Genomic DNA, 18,173 nt, shown 5'->3' on the forward strand with positions numbered 1-18,173 from the left:
CCTCTTTCCTCTCCTCCGAGCCTCTCTTTCTCCCTCCTCCTTCCGTCCTCTTGCCTCTCCTCTTCTTTTTTTCCCTCTAGCGGCGTTACCACGTGACCCCCACCCTCCCCACTTCTCCCCCTCTCCTCAATATAACCAGTCCGGCTACGTGCGGCGAGGCAGTCGTGCGCAGAAGAGTGGATGGCTCGTTTCGATGCGGGGAATGGATTAGAGGGGTGAGCATGAGGAGACCTGCTTGCTCAAGAATCAGCAGAACAGCCGTCGAGCTTGGACCAGTTGGGGTTGCCAGCAGCAGCACCCATTTCGTCGTCGCGCGTGTACGCCGGCTTCTAGTTGCTGTCCAACATCTCTGACACGTCTTGGATGCGATTTGAAAGGAGGGCGGAGGAGAGATTTGCGTCACCTGGAGGCGACTGCCGTGGTAGTTCTTTAACTGTTGTTGTTTGAGCTCGTGTTCGTTTTGATCGCTGCGATCCGTTTGCTGCATCTTCTGGGTGAACTGGAAGCTGTAAGTTTCCATCTGTTCGTGTTGAGGCTGAAGGCCTCATTTGTTTGGTTGTCAGGCGAGAGAGACTGTGGTGTTTACATCTGAACAGAGTGAGGGACTTGGGAGTTCCACCTAATTCGGTGTCTTCTTTGGAAGTCAGGGTGTTGTTTTTCTGCACCTGATCACCGTTGTTTTGGAGTCTCGATCGAGGGATTTTGAAGATCCATCATGGTTGAGAAGTTGTTGGAAGACGTCGACGAAGGGCAAGAAGCCTTGTGTAAGTCTACCGTAAATATCAACCTACTTATGTTAGATTTGAGAATAGTGACGAAATTACGTCCTGAAGCTTAATTGTAATAGATTTGGAATTCGTCGACATTGTTTACTGATGCCCCCACTCCCAGCATAGACGGGATTGAAGCTTCGGTTTGTGAGATCGGGCAACACCGCACTTCATAAGCCAACAAATTCCGCATTCTTAACTCCGTTTCATACTGTAAATATTTACCCTTTGGCTAAATTTTTGAATTTAGAAGTTTTGTATTTTTAGTTCAACCATAATGCTAATTGCAGTTCTGAAGAACCTCGAGTGCCAAAGTTAAAATTTAACTCATTTTTGATGCCTTAATTTCTCTCATCGCTGCCTTTTCGTATGAAAACGGAGGACATTTCACCTGTACGGGCAGATTTCTTTTTTGTACCACTAAAGAGGAAATTTCTCCCTTTCTCTTTCCCAGTGAATTTTGCCGGAGGGTATTTAAACAGCCAACTTAGTAAATTCAGTTTTTTGGTATCTTATTTTATTTCTTTGGAATGTAGTGGTTCTTTTCCCCTTAGCATCAATTGATAATAAGGTATCAGTTTTGCTTGCTTATCCCTAACTAGACGTGTTAAATGGTGGACTTAAAAACTGGATTCCCTACTTTTTGAGCGAGTGTGGTGGCCCAGTAGGTAGAGCGTTGGGTTGTTGACATAAGGGTCCCGGGTTCGAATACTTTGGACAGGTTGAATCCTCAAACAAAATACTCAAAGTGCGAGGTGGCTCAGGGAAAGGATGTTGCCCCCCCCCCCCGCCACCCTTTATATGAAATTTGCAGGACTGTGCTTTAGTTCGGGGTAAGATTTACCCTCACAGAATCATACTTATCTCAGGGTTGAATCATGGTTTAGCCGGTTATTCTACTTCTTTTACTTTGTTTTGTTTGTTATTTTTTGATTCACCCTACCGGTGAACCTCGTGGAAATGTATTTTAATTGGGAAATAGACCAATGACTTATTAACTTTTTCAGTAGATAGTTGTATGTAATTAATATCGTTTTACTAATTGTACAAAAAAGTTTTAAGCCTATATTTTGTTTTGTGTTGTATGGACGGAAAACGTGTATTCCATACCAGTACCAAGTCATTATTTTAACACTGTACGCTTTAGTACTCATTAATATTGAAGTACTCTCTCATAACTTTCTGATTATTCGTTATGTTGAAGTTCATGTCGATGTGTTTCGCCCATCAGCTCGAACTTTGTTGATAGTGTTAAGCTCAAGTTGAGTCCTCTTTAGAATGATGGATTCCAATATCCCGCATCGGACGACTTTATTTGTTATACCAGGGCACTCTGTTCAGTGTCCGAATTTCATTACTTTTCGCATTATTCTTCGCAGCTGTAGTGAAAAAATAAGTTGCCGGTCCTGTGGTTACTAAGTTATGTTCTACCCTAGAATATAAGCGCGTATTAAAATCAAGGTTTTGGTGAATAGAGTTGATGTCAGTGATTTAGCCGGCTAATAATAATGCAGGAATGAGTCACATTTTCATTTGAATTCTGTTTAATACCGGGAGAATCCGCATTCTAGTGCAATGTAAAGGTGTCTCTAAACGATGTTTTTAATTGTTTCAATAAGACTTTTGAGGGGGGGAGGTTACCGAGTAATACATAACTAATACTTCGTCAACTCCGGTATAAGAGCGTGCATTCGGCGACGTGGTATTCGCAGCCGGGCGCTGATTTCAACTGGAGAGACGAACTCTCGCTTCGAGCTTTGTGAGCATTCAAGGGAACAAATCGGCATTACTGGATGGGAAGGGGTTCTTATCGATTTGCTTGAATGAGGCAACGCGCATGTGCCCGCGAGCCGTCTTTTTTTTACCATTTCAGTAACAGCCGTATCGCTGCATGCTAAATAACAACTATGACGGGGTTGAATCAAAACCAATGCCTCAGAGATAATTTTGATTGCTTTTTAGTTCACGCATTCTGGGCTTTTAATTGTGTGTACGTGGAGTTGTCATGCCGATATTTCCAGAGGCAGATTTTGATCTCTTATGTTTACAAACGAATGAGATGGTGTGTTTTTCCACTTCCCAAACTCTCTGGCATCGTGAATCGTTGAAACTTTGGTTGTCACCATGTTTCTCTTGGATATTATTTTCTCAAGATATACGTAGATACGTGGATATGTTTTAGCTTTGTACTATTACTCAGCAATAAAATTTTGTTACGTGTTACAGATATCAACATTAATATTATGGGGAATAGTCAGAGATTGAAAGCATTGGTGGATGTGCTCCATACAAAGTTTTCTCGTTTAAACTCGCATTGCAGTAGTTTTCCACCGCAGGTCTCGATTTAACTTGTATTTGTTAGAGAGGATTACTGACCTGATGACTCCATCTGACTTGAAACAATGGATTCTCAGTACCCACCCGTTCGCTCATAGTTTGGCCCAATTTGTTTTAAGCCTGCTAAACCGGTCACGAAAGTCGGTCGCTTCGACTCCCTCCCACGCCGTGTCTCAGGGAATGCAAACGTTTTACAACTGCTGCTAATCCATCCAAAACTGTTATTGCAGTATTTTCATTCAAGGTTGAGAGCGTTTTGCGAGAGAACAGCGGGCTAACCATCATGAGCCTACTCGCGTGGTTTAACGTACTCACATGAATATTAGGCAGAATTTTCTGTTGGAATTCGTGTTTTAGTTCTCATCTCGGTTGAGCGCTTGCTGTCACTAAGCCGGGTGAACGAAGATCCTTCGCATCTTCATGCAAGAGGTAATAATACTAAGGTTAATCGGATGAACGCGGTAGGAAGAATTCCGTCGTGCTTAACGTAAGAAGAGTCTGATTTAACGTAGGGTCTCCTGTGATTTATGACAGGTTTTATATCGTCCACCTACGTATTGTTTGTAGTTATCCAGGGATTTTGTGACCACTGCTGTTAACTTCCAATTATACTCGCTGTTATATGTAATACATTCGTTTTGCCTGGTAATGTGATAAGTAATTTTCCATAACCATCATTTTCTTACTTTTTCCTTCAGGCGAGGTTTTGGGAATGATGATTCCAGAAGAGGGCGGCGCTAAGACTAGCGGAGGCAGCCGCAACGAGAGTGATGCTCTGGTGCCGAAGACAATGATAACAGTCACGGCCACTGTGACGCTGGACGCGGCGTTGCCCACCGGAGGGTCGACCGATGATGTGACGGTCACCAACGGGTCAGCGGTGGGGGAGACGGCTGGCAAGGCGGGGTCCAACCAGAGCGCAGCCGAGGTGGCTGAGGAAGAGAATGGTGGCCTCGGGGCGCTCACGGTTGCGGACCGCAAGGAGGAGGCGCGGAGGAAGAGGCGTAAGAAGAAGCGCACCATGTCCAGCATGATGCCCACCACCTTCCAAGAAATGTACCGCTTGACCGGAGAAACGTTGGGCGAGGGCGCATACGCTTCTGTCCAGACCTGTGTCAACAACTGGACCGATATGGAGTTTGCTGTGAAGGTAAGAGAGACTTATTTAAAGATGAGTGAAATTCGCTACCTCAACTTAGTTCATTCACCTTCCCTGTCTAGAAGGATCACTCATGCCAGAAGGTGTGTGATTGAATCATACAGGATTGATTCCCGCATGGGGTTAATATGAACGCTCATAACTTCGTTATTTTTTGAGTCCTTACATGATAGATGGCTTGATTTTAAAGTGCCCTGGCAATTAGATCTTTCTCGGTCTCATGTTGTGCCAACCACATATTTATCCTGCCTGCCACTTGCGAGTAGAAAACTAGAGTACCATGGTTAAGGTACAAATAGTTACCCTCGAACTCTAGTCGAGTCAGTCGTATTACATTTGCCAGGGTGTTCTTACGTAAATTCGGTGTCTTGATGTGCCTGCTCCCTTACCCTTGGCTATATGTCTGAATTAATGTCTAAGTATTAAAACACTCTCCCTCCTTGTCCTCTTTCATTTTCATTGGTAGATCATTTTCTATTGGTAATGGTGGACCAATTTCACTGGGGCTATTTTAAGAATCTAATGATATTGGCATGTATTGCATAATGAATATTTTGTGAAATTAAGCTTAATGCCCCTTATTTATTGAGGTATTTTTAATGTTCTAAATTTTTTTCCATTTTACATTATAGATCATCGAGAAGATTCCAGGACATAGTAGAGCGAGAGTATTCAAGGAAGTGGAGACATTTCATCACTGCCAAGGTCATCCAAACATAATTAATCTTCTGGAATTCTTCGAGGATGATGATTGTTTCTACCTTGTTTTTGAGAAAGTGAATGGTGGTCAACTGCTGGGACGTATCCAAGAGCAGCTTCACTTCACTGAAAGGGAGGCAAAGCAGATAGTGAGGGATCTAGCCAGTGCTCTAAATTTCCTTCACAAGAAAGGTATGTGTGTGCCTTTTATTCATATCGAGTTTACTCAGGTTTTAGTTAAAACACTCTGGCATTAATTCAGGGCTAGTTCACCAATCATTTTGCTGGTTATCAAGTACTAATCAAGAGTTTTTGGATCATAGCAGGCCCTTAAAGGGTTGCTTAATGTATAATTCTGATAAAGTACATAAATCCAAAATACATAAAGTGTTTAGGTTTGTTTTTTTTACTGGTCTGACAAAATGTTATTTGCTTTTCATAATTATGTACAGGCGGTCCCCGACTTTCGTACACAATGCGTTCCCGAAAACTTGTACGAAAGTCGAACCATTGACTTCCATACTAATTAGGGGTTACGTTCCAAAAGAGCGGAATATAAGTACTAAAACCTTTTTTTTCACGGAATTCTTTTCAATTGACTTAATTTTTAATGATATGTTAATAAAACTCCTCAAATCATCTAATTTCTTTCGAAAATACGCAGAAAATGCAAATAAAAGTTTAAATAACAAGAACTCCGTTGGCTATCGAGTGAAACTTCCTCTTGGCGTTTAAGTTGACATTCCACTTATTACGTCCACTATAAATAAAAGGACATATCAAGAGCATAACAAAATGTATTTGTTGAGCCCGCACTCAGGATACCTTTTAATTTTTACACCAATTAAATTCGACATTTGGTAGGTGACATTCGTGATAGCGTATATTTCGCATGTTCCGCATGTTATTCAAAAAAGACAAAAGACAAACGAAATTCGGTTGATATTTCGTGCAATATCGTTGCTATAGGTGAATTAAACAGCACTCAAACGAAAAAATTCAATTAGAAAGAAGATTTTACTAGTTTTATTGAAAGCTATTTGATGATGTCTAGTCAACTTTTTTGAAAAATCTCTCCAATGAAGGCTTTCTTCTTCTCTTGATGAAGGAGCCTATAGCAGGCAGTCTCTCTCCCAAATAAATCACCTAAATTAGAGTCAATTACCAACAATTCCCTTCATTATATACGTTTGTATTGTTCGCATATACTGCCGATACTGCCATTTGAAACAATTGAATGGTGGGAAGCGCAATAAACATCGCGGGAATTTAAAAAAAATTACAGACCAACGTCCGAAAGTCCGAATATAACGTACGAAAGTCGAGTAAAAGGTGTCAATTTTGAACGTACGAAAGTGCGAATTGTACGAAAGTCGAGTGTACGAAAGTCGAGGACCGCCTGTATAAAGGCCTGTTTACACGGTACATTAACACGTACGGGTTAATGTCTAAATGTATGAACGCGAAAATGAACGCCAAAATGCACCGTGTAACCACCCAACTTGTGCGAATGCATGCACAGAAAATAGAACCTCTTCTAATTTGGTTCATTCATTCGTGCATGTTCCGTTCCGGTCCACAAAAAGCATTCACGCAAACGTACATTGACTCGTACGTGTTAATGTACCGTGTAAACAGGCCTTAATGTATGTCATGGTGATCTTCTTTGACTTAACAATGTGACTATGATCTTCTTTCTTGTCAGTTACAATGTTTGTTATAGTGGATTAATTAATTTTTCTGTTATTTACTGCAGGTATTGCTCACAGGGACCTTAAACCAGAAAACATCTTGTGTGTTTACCCTGATAAACTAAGTCCAGTGAAGATATGTGACTTTGATTTGGGATCTGGGATCAAATTCAATTCTAACTTAACGTCACCACTCACCACGCCACAACTGCTAACACCTGTAAGTGTAAATTAACCTATAATATCTTTTATTTTATTCCTAAGAAACTCATGAGTAATCTATCATTGTAACTGATTTATTGGCCTCGTGAAAAAAGTTTGCTTGTTGAATATATCATTTCAAGTGACTATTTTGTAAAAATGATGATTAACTGCTGAAATATTGCAGGTTTTCTTAAGAAGGTTCCTTTGAAATACTATAAATTTTTATAAGGCATTACATTTTAAATGTTGAAGATAGTGGGTGTGACACTACCATTAAAAAGGCTAGGAGTAAATGTATATGACACATTTTTTCCTTGTCGAAGTCTTGGATCAAATTTTCTCCTTTTGTGTGTTTCATATTTTTAGTAATATCTTAATGAATTCTTTTAGGTGGGCAGTGCAGAATTCATGGCTCCAGAAGTTGTTGATGCATTTGTGGGAGGGGATGCGACAACGTATGACAAACGGTGTGATCTCTGGTCCCTTGGAGTCATAACTTACATTCTTCTCTGTGGATATCCACCCTTTTATGGAAACTGTGGTGCTGATTGTGGTTGGGAAAGAGGAGAAAATTGTCAGTATTGCCAGGTGAGTTTAACTGTTGCTTATTTGTAATTTTATATTTTCTGCAATAGGGTAGTTTCCTTCATCAAAGAAAATGAAAGGCATTGATTGCGATTCGTTACCCACCATTACTGTATTCATAATATACAAATTATTTTGTTTTTGAAATACCGGTTTAGACGAACGGCAATGGTCCATTTTTATCCTCATTTGAAAAGGGCCAGATTGGCGCCCATGCAATGCCACTCCACGTGAAGTCACAGGGACCTAGTTTCTATACGAGAAGATAGGAGTTATACATCGTCTGAGGTTACCAATGCATGCATGAGGCGCAGAGCTCAGGGAAACATGTCTTAATACAGTGGAACTTGGTTAGTACGTTCCTCCTTAGTACGTTTTTCTCCTTAGTACGACGATTTCTCTCGGTCCCGGTACCATCGGAACAAATTACAGGTAAAAGTATTTGGTTAGTACGTTTGAAAAAATTGCTCTTTCCTGGTTAGTACGCTCAATTGCTAGCCGTGACGCAACCCGCAATTCGTTCTCCAGTATCTTCTTAAGGGTCGTAAAGCTCCGAATTCATGATTTAATTTATTATTACTAGCCATTAAAATTCTTGCATTCATTCCACATATCTTTCTTCGACCGTGATTTATCTAAATGCATTTCTCAATTCTTATGACGCGATGAATAATAAAATATGGCCATTTATCAGGAATGTCTGACTATGCAAAACTGCAGCCAATGAGAAGCCCCAATTTTCCCCACCCCGAGCTCCTCACCTTCTGTGCACAAATTTCACGAGTGGGCAATTGTTGCTATTGCACGAGTTATCATGATGAAGAAATGAGTCTTATCCAATTCCCACTTTATCTAAAGCAGTACTGCACCACTGCACGACGTCAATGCTACCGAGTACGTGCGTATTTGACTACTGCTGCGGGAGCAGACGATGCTCTGGATCTCCACGCGAAGCTTAGCTTAAAAATACTTGATCTCGGCACGAAAGCAGACGACATTAAACAAATTTTAAAAGTAAAATTCAACTGCATAATATAAAATCTTCTTGTAATTACCTCGTAATCTAATAACCTTGCGTGTTATTATTCGATATATCGATCGCTATAACAATCGATATGGCTTTATTCCAGAAGTGCGAATGTGTACGGCTGTTGCCGTAATTTAAGGTTAATATAATTTTGTCCAATTTTTATGATGTTTAAAAACAACCCGTTGACATACTCAGGGTTGTTTTTATATTCTCAGAGTATGCTTTGACAAAAAAGAAATGACTTAGCTATACTTGTCCTCTTTCTATAAATACATTTAGGATAAATCACGGGAGAAAGACGCCGTTTTCATGTAATTGTCTTCGGGAAATCTATGAAACATTGTGATTTTTTATTCACATGGTATTGTTTTTCAATGTAGCGCCCATTTTCTTTATTTTAAAGGCGAAAAGAGTTCAGGAAGGCGATCCTACGAGAACTACCGATAGTAATTGTAATTATGACGACTTTTCCACAGATTGCAATTACCCCGACACTTTCTTCGTTAGCACGTTTTCCTGGTTAGTACGTTCATTTTTTGTGGTCCCTTCAGAAACATACTAAACAGGTTCCACTGTAATCACTTATTAAAACTGGCTAAGGTCGGAAAGTTTTCTTCATTTGATAAGGTATTAATAATCCTTATTTAAGCCAAGCGCTACCAGCCAGCAGGGTACTCAGCTACCAGCTAGCAGCCTGCGTCGTATCAGCGCTCAACTCGCTCAAGGTCACCTCACAGGGCGGCAGCGGGAACCAGAAACACGTCACACAGAGAGATTTCCCGGCATTCATACTCACGCGTCGCGTTTTTGCGCGCTTGAAAATTTTCACTTTTCATTTAATCGCGAAAAATAGATATCGTCATGTAAAAATCTAAAAGCGTGAAATACGTTCTCCAGGAGTAATAATCTTTCGATTTAGGCAATAAAAAAATAATAGGAAACCACCCTATTGCCAAGCAAATGTTGACAAGTAGGATCTTTCAATTTTTTAAAGGTTTTTATGCATTGTAATTCAGTCATCCATTATAAATATATTTTTTATGAGTGTTGACAATAGTATATTTCATTTTCATCTTTGACTTTCACGCTAAATCTTTCTGAGAATCTTGATATTGATGTTACTTCTACGTCTTTGAGTCTCACTCACATCCTTTGAGATATGATCTCCAAATCATTGTACATACTTAACTTTCAGAGTTTAGGTGTATCATTTGACACCTATTTATTTTTTTGGCAAGAATTGATGTAGGTATTACTCTTTTATGCAGCGGTTTTGTTAATTTTTAATTGGATTAATTTTTTAACACCCTTGCAGGAGCTCCTGTTCTCTAGTATTCAAGAAGGGCGTTATGAATTCCCCGATCGGGAATGGAGGTATATATCTGAAGAGGCAAAGTCATTGATCAGGCAACTTCTGGCTAAGGATGCCATGATGAGACCATCTGCGGAATCAATCTTATCTCATCCCTGGTTGGCAGATGATCATGGAGCTGTAACTTCACCACCCATTCCAACTCCTGTGTCATCGCAGACGCTTCCTACACCTCAAATAATGAGGAGGTAAGGTCCTTTGTTTTGTTTTAACTGTAAGCATCAAATTAGGCCATAATTTGAAATCTCCCTTGGTTTAGTTGCTAGTTACTTCTCAAATTTTCTTTCTTCTTCGCATTAAATTCCTTTTCAATCTGTCAATGTCAAGTCTATTCATGCATTTTTACATTAAACTGAAGTTTTTTTGTGGTAACAGATTGTACCTATTTATAAGCCATGTATTAGGTAAAATCGAAATGAAAGATTGCTATTGATGGCATTATTCTGGTCGAACTTGTGACCATGTGACTGTAGATGTTTAATTTTTTAATGTCTTTGATCTTGACGAGTGGGTTTTGTAGATATTATTGTGTGCTGTGCCATTAAATACAATTTTACTTTTTCCTTTGTAGGAATAACAGTTCCAAAGAGCTGTCTGCCTTTGCAGAGAGTGCAATGGCTGTGAACCGGGTTGTGTTGCAGCATTTCAGTATGAATATGGATCTCAGGCACCTCAATGAAGGTACTTCTGATGACAGAGATGGATCCCTGGGTTCTCCACTCTTTGATGACCAACCAACTCCTCCATTTGGGCTATCACCGCCTTCCGAATCTGCTTTGGTTCAGCGGCGCCTTTCAAGAGCTGCGCGGAGTCTTCGTGTGGAGACTGTCGCCTCCCCAAGTGGCTGATTTGTCTGGCAAGAATGAGTGAGAGACATGGGGAGGGTTAAAGAAGTTGACCGTGGTGCATTTTGGAAGGAAGGGTTGGGTGGATAAAGTAAATCTGGCTGCTACTTGCAGTTAGGTTGAAGAGTTTTCCTAAAAACTGGAAGGTCCGTCCGGGTGAAAAAGCCAAGTTTTGTGAATTGTGTGGGATGAAGGAACACATTGTGGCTGGTTTTTCAGCCATGATATGATAAGGCTGTTTTGTTTTAAATAGGGAGCCTTCAGATCACATTTTCATTAAGTTAAGATTGGCATGTCTTGTTTTTTTTTAGTTCTTGATTTTTGAAAGTTGCAAGCAATAACAATTTGTTGTTTACAAAGGATCTGATGGTACAAAGACTACCCCTTGACAAATTTTTTAATTTTTGTATTTACGGTACTCCTACAGAAATGCATTGCATGAAATGGTACTTTAATATTGTAAATGGTATAAAACAGTTGAGGTGCCACTGTAATCATAACAGTAGTACAGTGCACTATTTTCCAACAATATTACTGTTAACTCAAGCATGCTGGTTGCAGATAGTGTGTTAGGTTGTAGACCCCAGCGGGATGCGGCAGGTGATAATGGTATGTTGCTGCAAGTGGTTGAGATGGGACTGGTTTCTAGTAGGTTGTCTGAACATTGTGCCAAAGGGGACCATGGAAGTAGGTGAAAAATGGCATTTCTTAACTGTATTGGGTGAAAGTGGACCTGAATGAAGAAATGAGTCACTCCAAGAAAATTAAGTGAAAAGTGCAAGGATCTCATGGGGTTTTAAGTGTGATAAACTTTTAAAGTTTAAAATTTGAAAGTGTGAAATATATGGAGTTAATGATAAAGTTAGTGACCCATATTGTGGTTCAGAATGATCAGATTTACTGCTATAACATAACGCTCAAATTTAACTAGATGCAGCTGGAATTCAAACTCCCAACTTAATTTCAGTGGTTGTTTGAGAAACTTTGCAGGAAAGGAGGGAAATTATTTCTGTAGAGTGATGAGGTCATATAAAGAGCAACGAAAAAAATGTTAATGGACAAAAAAAGGCTGCTGGAAAGATTGTAGTTTAGTTTGAAAATGTTTTGTCTTTTTTATGTTTTTTTTTAAGTCTGGAATGGAAAATTTTGTGTGATGCACAATGAAAATTTGAGCAATGTCAGGACGAGGTAAATGATTTGAGCATTAAGAAAATTTCCCATGTTGAAGAATGAAGGGTGTCTGGAGGATTGAGGGGTGGGAAATGAATAAAATTTTTGTTTCAGGAAATGAAAACAATATACTCAGGGTTTATTGAGAGAGCGTGAGACTGCGATAATTGTGTGTTTGTGTGTGTGTTGACTGGCTGTGAGTGTGTAATGGCAGTCCATGATGTGAGAATATTCATGAGTTGTCATGATGAAAACTAAAGTGTGATAAAGAAGTTGAGAAGCATCTTGGTTGTTTGAATGGTGAGGCCATTTGAGGGGTCTAAGTGTGTTTCCCATGAAACTTTACATCTGGAGGAAACCAGCATTAATTGATTCGCTGTGTAACTGTTTAGAACACAGCTGCTTATGATTTTAAATTTTGGAATCAAGTTTCGGCCAACCATACTACCTGAGCCACTAAAGTGTGGACTGTAAATCTTGCTGATTGTCAAAACTTCAATGTAATCGTTTTATCAAATATTTACTAAATGATGCATCTTCGGTCAAAGGTGACAAGATGCTATTGAATAATAGTAAGAGTTGGGGAGCCCACCCTCAAAAAGTTTTCTCTGGCTTTCAGTTTATTTGGTTTCTATTGTCATTGTATGATGATTGCATTGATGTTTATGTTCTGATGCTGTATGTGAGAAAAACAACCGCCAAAGGTGTTGTGATTTGGACTACTGTCTTGGTCAACTTCAGAAGATACAAATAAAATTGTACAGTTTTGTATATTTGTCTATTATTTTCTAAGCATTAGTGAGATAACAGGTTAACTATCCTATAAATGCCCTTGGGGGTAATTAGTTTTCACAGGTACTGAATTGGGAGTGCAGTCGTGCTGCCTAAAGAGTTTCGCTGAAAGAGAAATTATTCAGAGGATGAAAAATATTTTATGAGGACGATATAACCTTATATCATCTGCAGAATAATTTTGAAATTTTTCCTCAAAGGCATAAAATACATAGTGTTGCCAGTATATTTCAAAGAGAGATGGTTCAGTGGTATTGTGATTTTCTTGTCCAGTAGAGAGCACTCGTAATGAAAACAAGGGTCAAATAATTCCGTGAAGGTAATGGTTAGAAGTCTTTGGGGTCATTATTTTTTACTTGAATTTAGAATTAATTTTTTAATCAGAATAAAGAAATTAATTTGTACTAATTGTAAGTAAATTACAGGGCTATTCTGTAACAGATAGCGGCTCCGCTATCACGACGGAGATGCTATTTCTGGCGCAATATTACGCCCCCCCGATTCACTATCTCAAAATAGCGGCCCCTAAGCGGAATTTGGGGTCGCTTTATAGCATCGACAATAACGCCAGCATTTGGCTCGCGTTATTCCGATAGCGGCCCCTACCAGGGGCGGAGTTTTGTACACGTCCAATCATATTTCTCGATTCTTTGCAGTAAACAAATGAGACACTCCGAAAACGCAGCAGGATACTCGGCAGCCCGGGAAGAAGTTAAAAATACGATGTAGCTTGTGTTTGGAGATTTTGCTCTTTTTCTATCGGATATTTTCTTGCCTAAGTAAATAAGCGTCTATATTCAAGGGTTCAACAGTCGACGACGGAAGAATATCGCCAATTTTTGAGCTTAATATATCGGAATTTACAAGTATAATTGTCTTGAAGAGGACTTCGTCCGCTACGCACTATTCGTTCACCTACGCCTATAATGATTATACTCTTATGATTAGTGGTGACGAAATTATTTTTACTAGTACTTTCATCTTCAGCCACGGCTTGTTTACATCGTTTGTCTCATTGCTCACCGTAATTCTACGATGTCCACAGTTAATCCACAGTTGTCCACACGGGTAATTATTTAATTATAAAACATTTTTGTCACTTGAAATCACATTTTAGGCCATTTAAAATACAATCGTTGAGGAAAACAGCTGTTTTCTAGATTACGCGGATGTCATGGAAGGAATCATCGCGAGTGTTGTGATTGTGAACTCGTGTGACATACTTTACGGTTTCTAATACCAATTTCTCGAGCAATGATTATGGAAGTGTTATCATGTTTGCATTTTGATACCATTTCCATGTTACTTCAAACAACTATTAGCGTTGATATGACTCGGACTAAATATACTAGTACAGTGTAAATTTGTGATATGCCGCAAGAGGAATGATGTTGAAATGAAATGTATGCAGTTTTATGATGAATAATTCATTAAATGTTTCCTTGTTTCGAGCAATCATTCTGTTTATTGCCCCTTTCTTCCGTTGGAATCACGGTATACGTAGGGTCCATTATCTTGACCCACGTAAGGTCATCCCACGCCCTGGGAAATAGCGACAGTGAATATGTAAAGAAGGAATGGTTTGTATTATTGTTATTTAAGCGAATTTGTTAATGAAACGAGGTGGAATAGTTAAAGTAACGTTAATGATTTAATTTAACAATATGAAAATAATGTATTTTTGATATAATGGGTGAAAATAAGACTTTATCATATTAGTGTAGACAAAGCTTTATTGGGTTATTCATAAATACATAAAAGCGACAATGCTTTGAAAACAAGCGTACAAGTAGAGGTAAGCAATCAATATATATGTAACGTACCATTGCAACCCGTTTACAGCAAATGTATGTTAACAATAACACTGTAATTACTAGGGCGCTATTTAAAAAACAGACCCCTTGGGAAACGAGAAATCAGGTAAACTTTGACATTGGATGTTACATAGCATAAAGACAAGGCACGAATGAAATTATTCCTTAATGCAATGGGAAATATTATAATCTGTGAAGGGGATCATTAAAAACATCGTAGTATAACGATAAAGAAACAGAAGACATTATATAAACTGGAGCGCTATCGGAATGACGCCTCGTCGAAGAAAGTGATTGCAGGCCATATGTCACTGGGTCATTCATTTGAACACCTATACGAATAATCTAAAACAACGAGCTTCATAAGAAAGAAGAAATAACAAAATTTATTAAACATAGGATCCCCATAACCATTCAGCTCACATAGAAAAACCAAATTTTTTTAAAAATAGGGCGCTATTACATTTCGACACCGAAGAAATCCTCAGTAGTGGTTAACATTTACACTGACACATTCAAAAAGCGAATTTTATTCAAAACGCAAACCTAATTGTGATATGCAATGACGAAATAAAGACACAGCCGGAGCAGTTTCTAAAATTGGAATTAACGAAGTAGGAAAATAAATAATAATAATTATTATTGTTTATTAATAATTATTATTAATTGACCTACCAACAAATCGAAGTAAAGTTTCAATGGGTAATTTTTTTTAAATTGCAGGGAATTTTTTTGTCCGAACTCCTCTAAAATACGATAAAAAACATCGAAGATTACAAAGCGTCCATAGACCAAATCGTTTAATAATAAATACAGTAACCTGGAGTCAACAAATACTAGGGCGCCCACCAGGGGCGGATCCAGGATTTTTTCCTGGGAGGGGCACAAGGATACCTCGCAATACAAAACAAATGCAATGATAATGGGACCGTATTAAAAATCTTGCATATTTTTGAGGGTCTGGGGGGGCACGTGCCCCCGTGCCCCCCCCCCCCCCCCTGGATCCGCCTATGGCGCCCACACGAAATCACGCCCATGAAAAAGGATTGAACAGGCTTGGAAGTCATTTTTTTCTAACGACTGTGACGTACCTAGAGCTGAGATAAAGCATACATAACAGAAAAGACATGCGAGACCAAATGGAAAAAATGAAAAACAATCATATAACATCACTTAGCCTCTTTAAAAACTAAACTTGGGCTTGCACAACCCACAGTCTCCGCACCAAATCAAATTCAGGAACAGTAAAAATTTTTATGTCTGATTAATTTGCAGCTGCGATGAAAGGAAAAAGTATAGACACTTTAATAAAATCAAAATAATAGGACTTGAGGGTTTGAAATAACTTTCACACATAAAAGACGGAGAAATAAAATAATTTGCCAGAAAAATATTCGAGAAATGGGTTTAAATTCGTCATTTTAAAAAACCGTTAAAGCGAATTTCAGATGTAAAGTCACCAATATTACGTGTGAACACATCTAAGATTAAGGGAATCCCATAACCCAAATCGTTTTAATAGAAATGGAGAAACCACGAGTAGAAAAATAATAGGGAAGCCACACCAAATCATCCATATGGAAGGGAAGTGACATGAATAAGAAAATATTTTTTTCCGACGACTGTGCCCGGCGTAAAGCCGTGAGAACACCCTAATCATAGTCAAACATTTTCAACCAAGAGATGAAAATGAAAAACTCTCCATTCAAATTTCGTCTTTGAAATCAAGGCCTGGGATAGCCCAAAATACAGCCTGCGACAAAAATAATACATGAAAAAGTAATAAGTTTTTAAATTCTTTATTTTCGGTAGCAATTTGAAGAAGTTTACAGAGTCGCAAAAGAAATAAAAACACGGCGATAACACCGTTTTAAAAATTAACTGCAAAATGTAAAAAAATAGAGGAAAATAATAGACCCAAAAAAATGGAAGTAAAATTTAAAACTCTAATTTTCAAAACTCTCCTTCAGAATTACGGATCGAAACTCATCTACATTTCGAGGCAACAAATCAAAGATTACGATACACCCATAGCCCATACAGATTTACATTACATAGAGATACCACGAGACGACAATTACTTGCTCGCCCACACCGAATCAAGCGCATGGAAAATATATGATGCGAATGGGAATATATTTTTTCCGAAGACTGTGCCCGGCCTACAGCTGTGATGACACCCCAATCGTAGGAAAATATGTTCAAACAAGGGATTGAAATTAAAAACGACAGCGTAAGTACTTCTCCCCTTTGAAATCTAGGTCTTGGATGGCCCAACCCACAGCACTCGACGCCATCAACAAAATCTGGAAAAGTGAAACATTTTTAAAATTTTTATTACCGGTAAAAGTGAAAAGAAATTTACCACAATCCCAAAGGAAACGAAAGCATGACGAAGCCTCCGTTTACAAATGCATTTGAAAAATTTACAACACTAGAGGAAAATACTTGACCCACAAAAAACTGGAAGGAAAAATGTAAATGTGACATTTTAAAAAGACTCCTTCAGAATTTCGGATCGAAACTCGTCTACATTACGAGGTAACACATCAAAGATTACGTAACACACATAGCCCATACAGATTTACGTTACATAGAGATACCACGAGTCGACAAATACAAAGTCGCCCACCCCGAATCACCCGCATGGAAGGTAAGTGGTATGAATGGCAAAATATTTTTTCCCGAAGATCGCGCCCGGCCTAAAGCTGTGATGTCAGCCTAATCGTAGAAAAACATAGTCAACCAAGGGATTAAAAAGGAAAACCGACAGCGTAATTACTTTTCCCCTTTGAAATCTAGGTCTTGGATGGCCCAACTCACAGCCCTGGACGCCATCAACAAAATCTGGAAAAGTTAAACATTTTTAAAATTTTTATTTTCGGTAAATATGAAAAGAAATTTACCACAATCATAGATGAAACGAAAGCACGACGATACCACCGTTTTAAAATTCAACTGAAAAATTTACGTCACTAGAGGAAAATACTGGACCCACAAAAAACTGGAAGTAAAAATGTAAATGTGACATTTTAAAAAGACTCCATCAGAATTTCGGATCGAAACTCATCTACATTAGGAGGAAACACATCAAAGATTATGTAACACACATAGCCCATAAAGATTTACGTTACGTAGAGATACCACGAGTCGACAAATACAAGGTCGCCCACCCCGAATCACCCGCATGGAAGGTAAGTCGTATGAATGGTAAAATATTTTTTTCCGAAGATCGAGCCCGGGCTACAGCTGTGATAACACCATAATCATAGAAAAACTTGGTCAACCAAGGGATTAAAATAAAAAGCGATCGCGTAATTACTTTTTCCCTATGTAATTTAGGTCTGGGCCGTGAAATTTAGCCGTGTTATATATAATCAAATATTTGTTGTTCCCATGGATTAATAATATATAAAATGAATTCCTTGTGTTTGTCTGAGCGTTAAGAAGTTTTAAGCGAACTCCTAACGATCATATTGACGGGTTTAGACTACATATTTTTATTCCATATTGGCTGATTTGGAACTGAAATGAACTCCACTGATGTTAACGCTAGAACTCCGATTGAAATTTCCATGTGATAAGCGAAAAACGAAGAATTCATGACTAACTTCAGGTATAAGCTACGAATATATTTTCGGAAAAAAGACCACAAATAGCAGTGGAAGACCGCGCGGAGGGGATAGAAAAGGGTCATTCAGTTCT

At 38.8% G+C, this 18,173-nt stretch overlaps 1 protein-coding gene across 2 annotated transcripts; it reads left to right on the forward strand.

Annotated features, from left to right (window-relative positions):
* The first annotated feature begins 672 nt into the window (after positions 1–672).
* Positions 673–12,633, forward strand: LOC124172250 (MAP kinase-interacting serine/threonine-protein kinase 1-like). 2 transcript variants are annotated; one of them, XM_046551673.1, is made up of 7 exons: positions 673–764; positions 3,806–4,257; positions 4,899–5,157; positions 6,722–6,876; positions 7,251–7,448; positions 9,791–10,035; positions 10,419–12,633. In XM_046551673.1, the coding sequence occupies exons 1-7, from the start codon at positions 716–718 to the stop codon at positions 10,693–10,695; spliced, it is 1,635 nt and encodes a 544-aa protein (XP_046407629.1). In that variant the 5' UTR covers positions 673–715; the 3' UTR covers positions 10,696–12,633. The 2 variants fall into 2 exon arrangements, with proteins under 2 accessions (XP_046407629.1, XP_046407637.1); XM_046551681.1 differs by lacking the exon at positions 673–764 and adding an exon at positions 3,445–3,536.
* The last annotated feature ends 5,540 nt before the right edge of the window (positions 12,634–18,173 follow it).

Source organism: Ischnura elegans, chromosome 1, assembly GCF_921293095.1.
Source record: "Ischnura elegans chromosome 1, ioIscEleg1.1, whole genome shotgun sequence".
Lineage (NCBI taxonomy): Eukaryota > Metazoa > Arthropoda > Insecta > Odonata > Coenagrionidae > Ischnura > Ischnura elegans.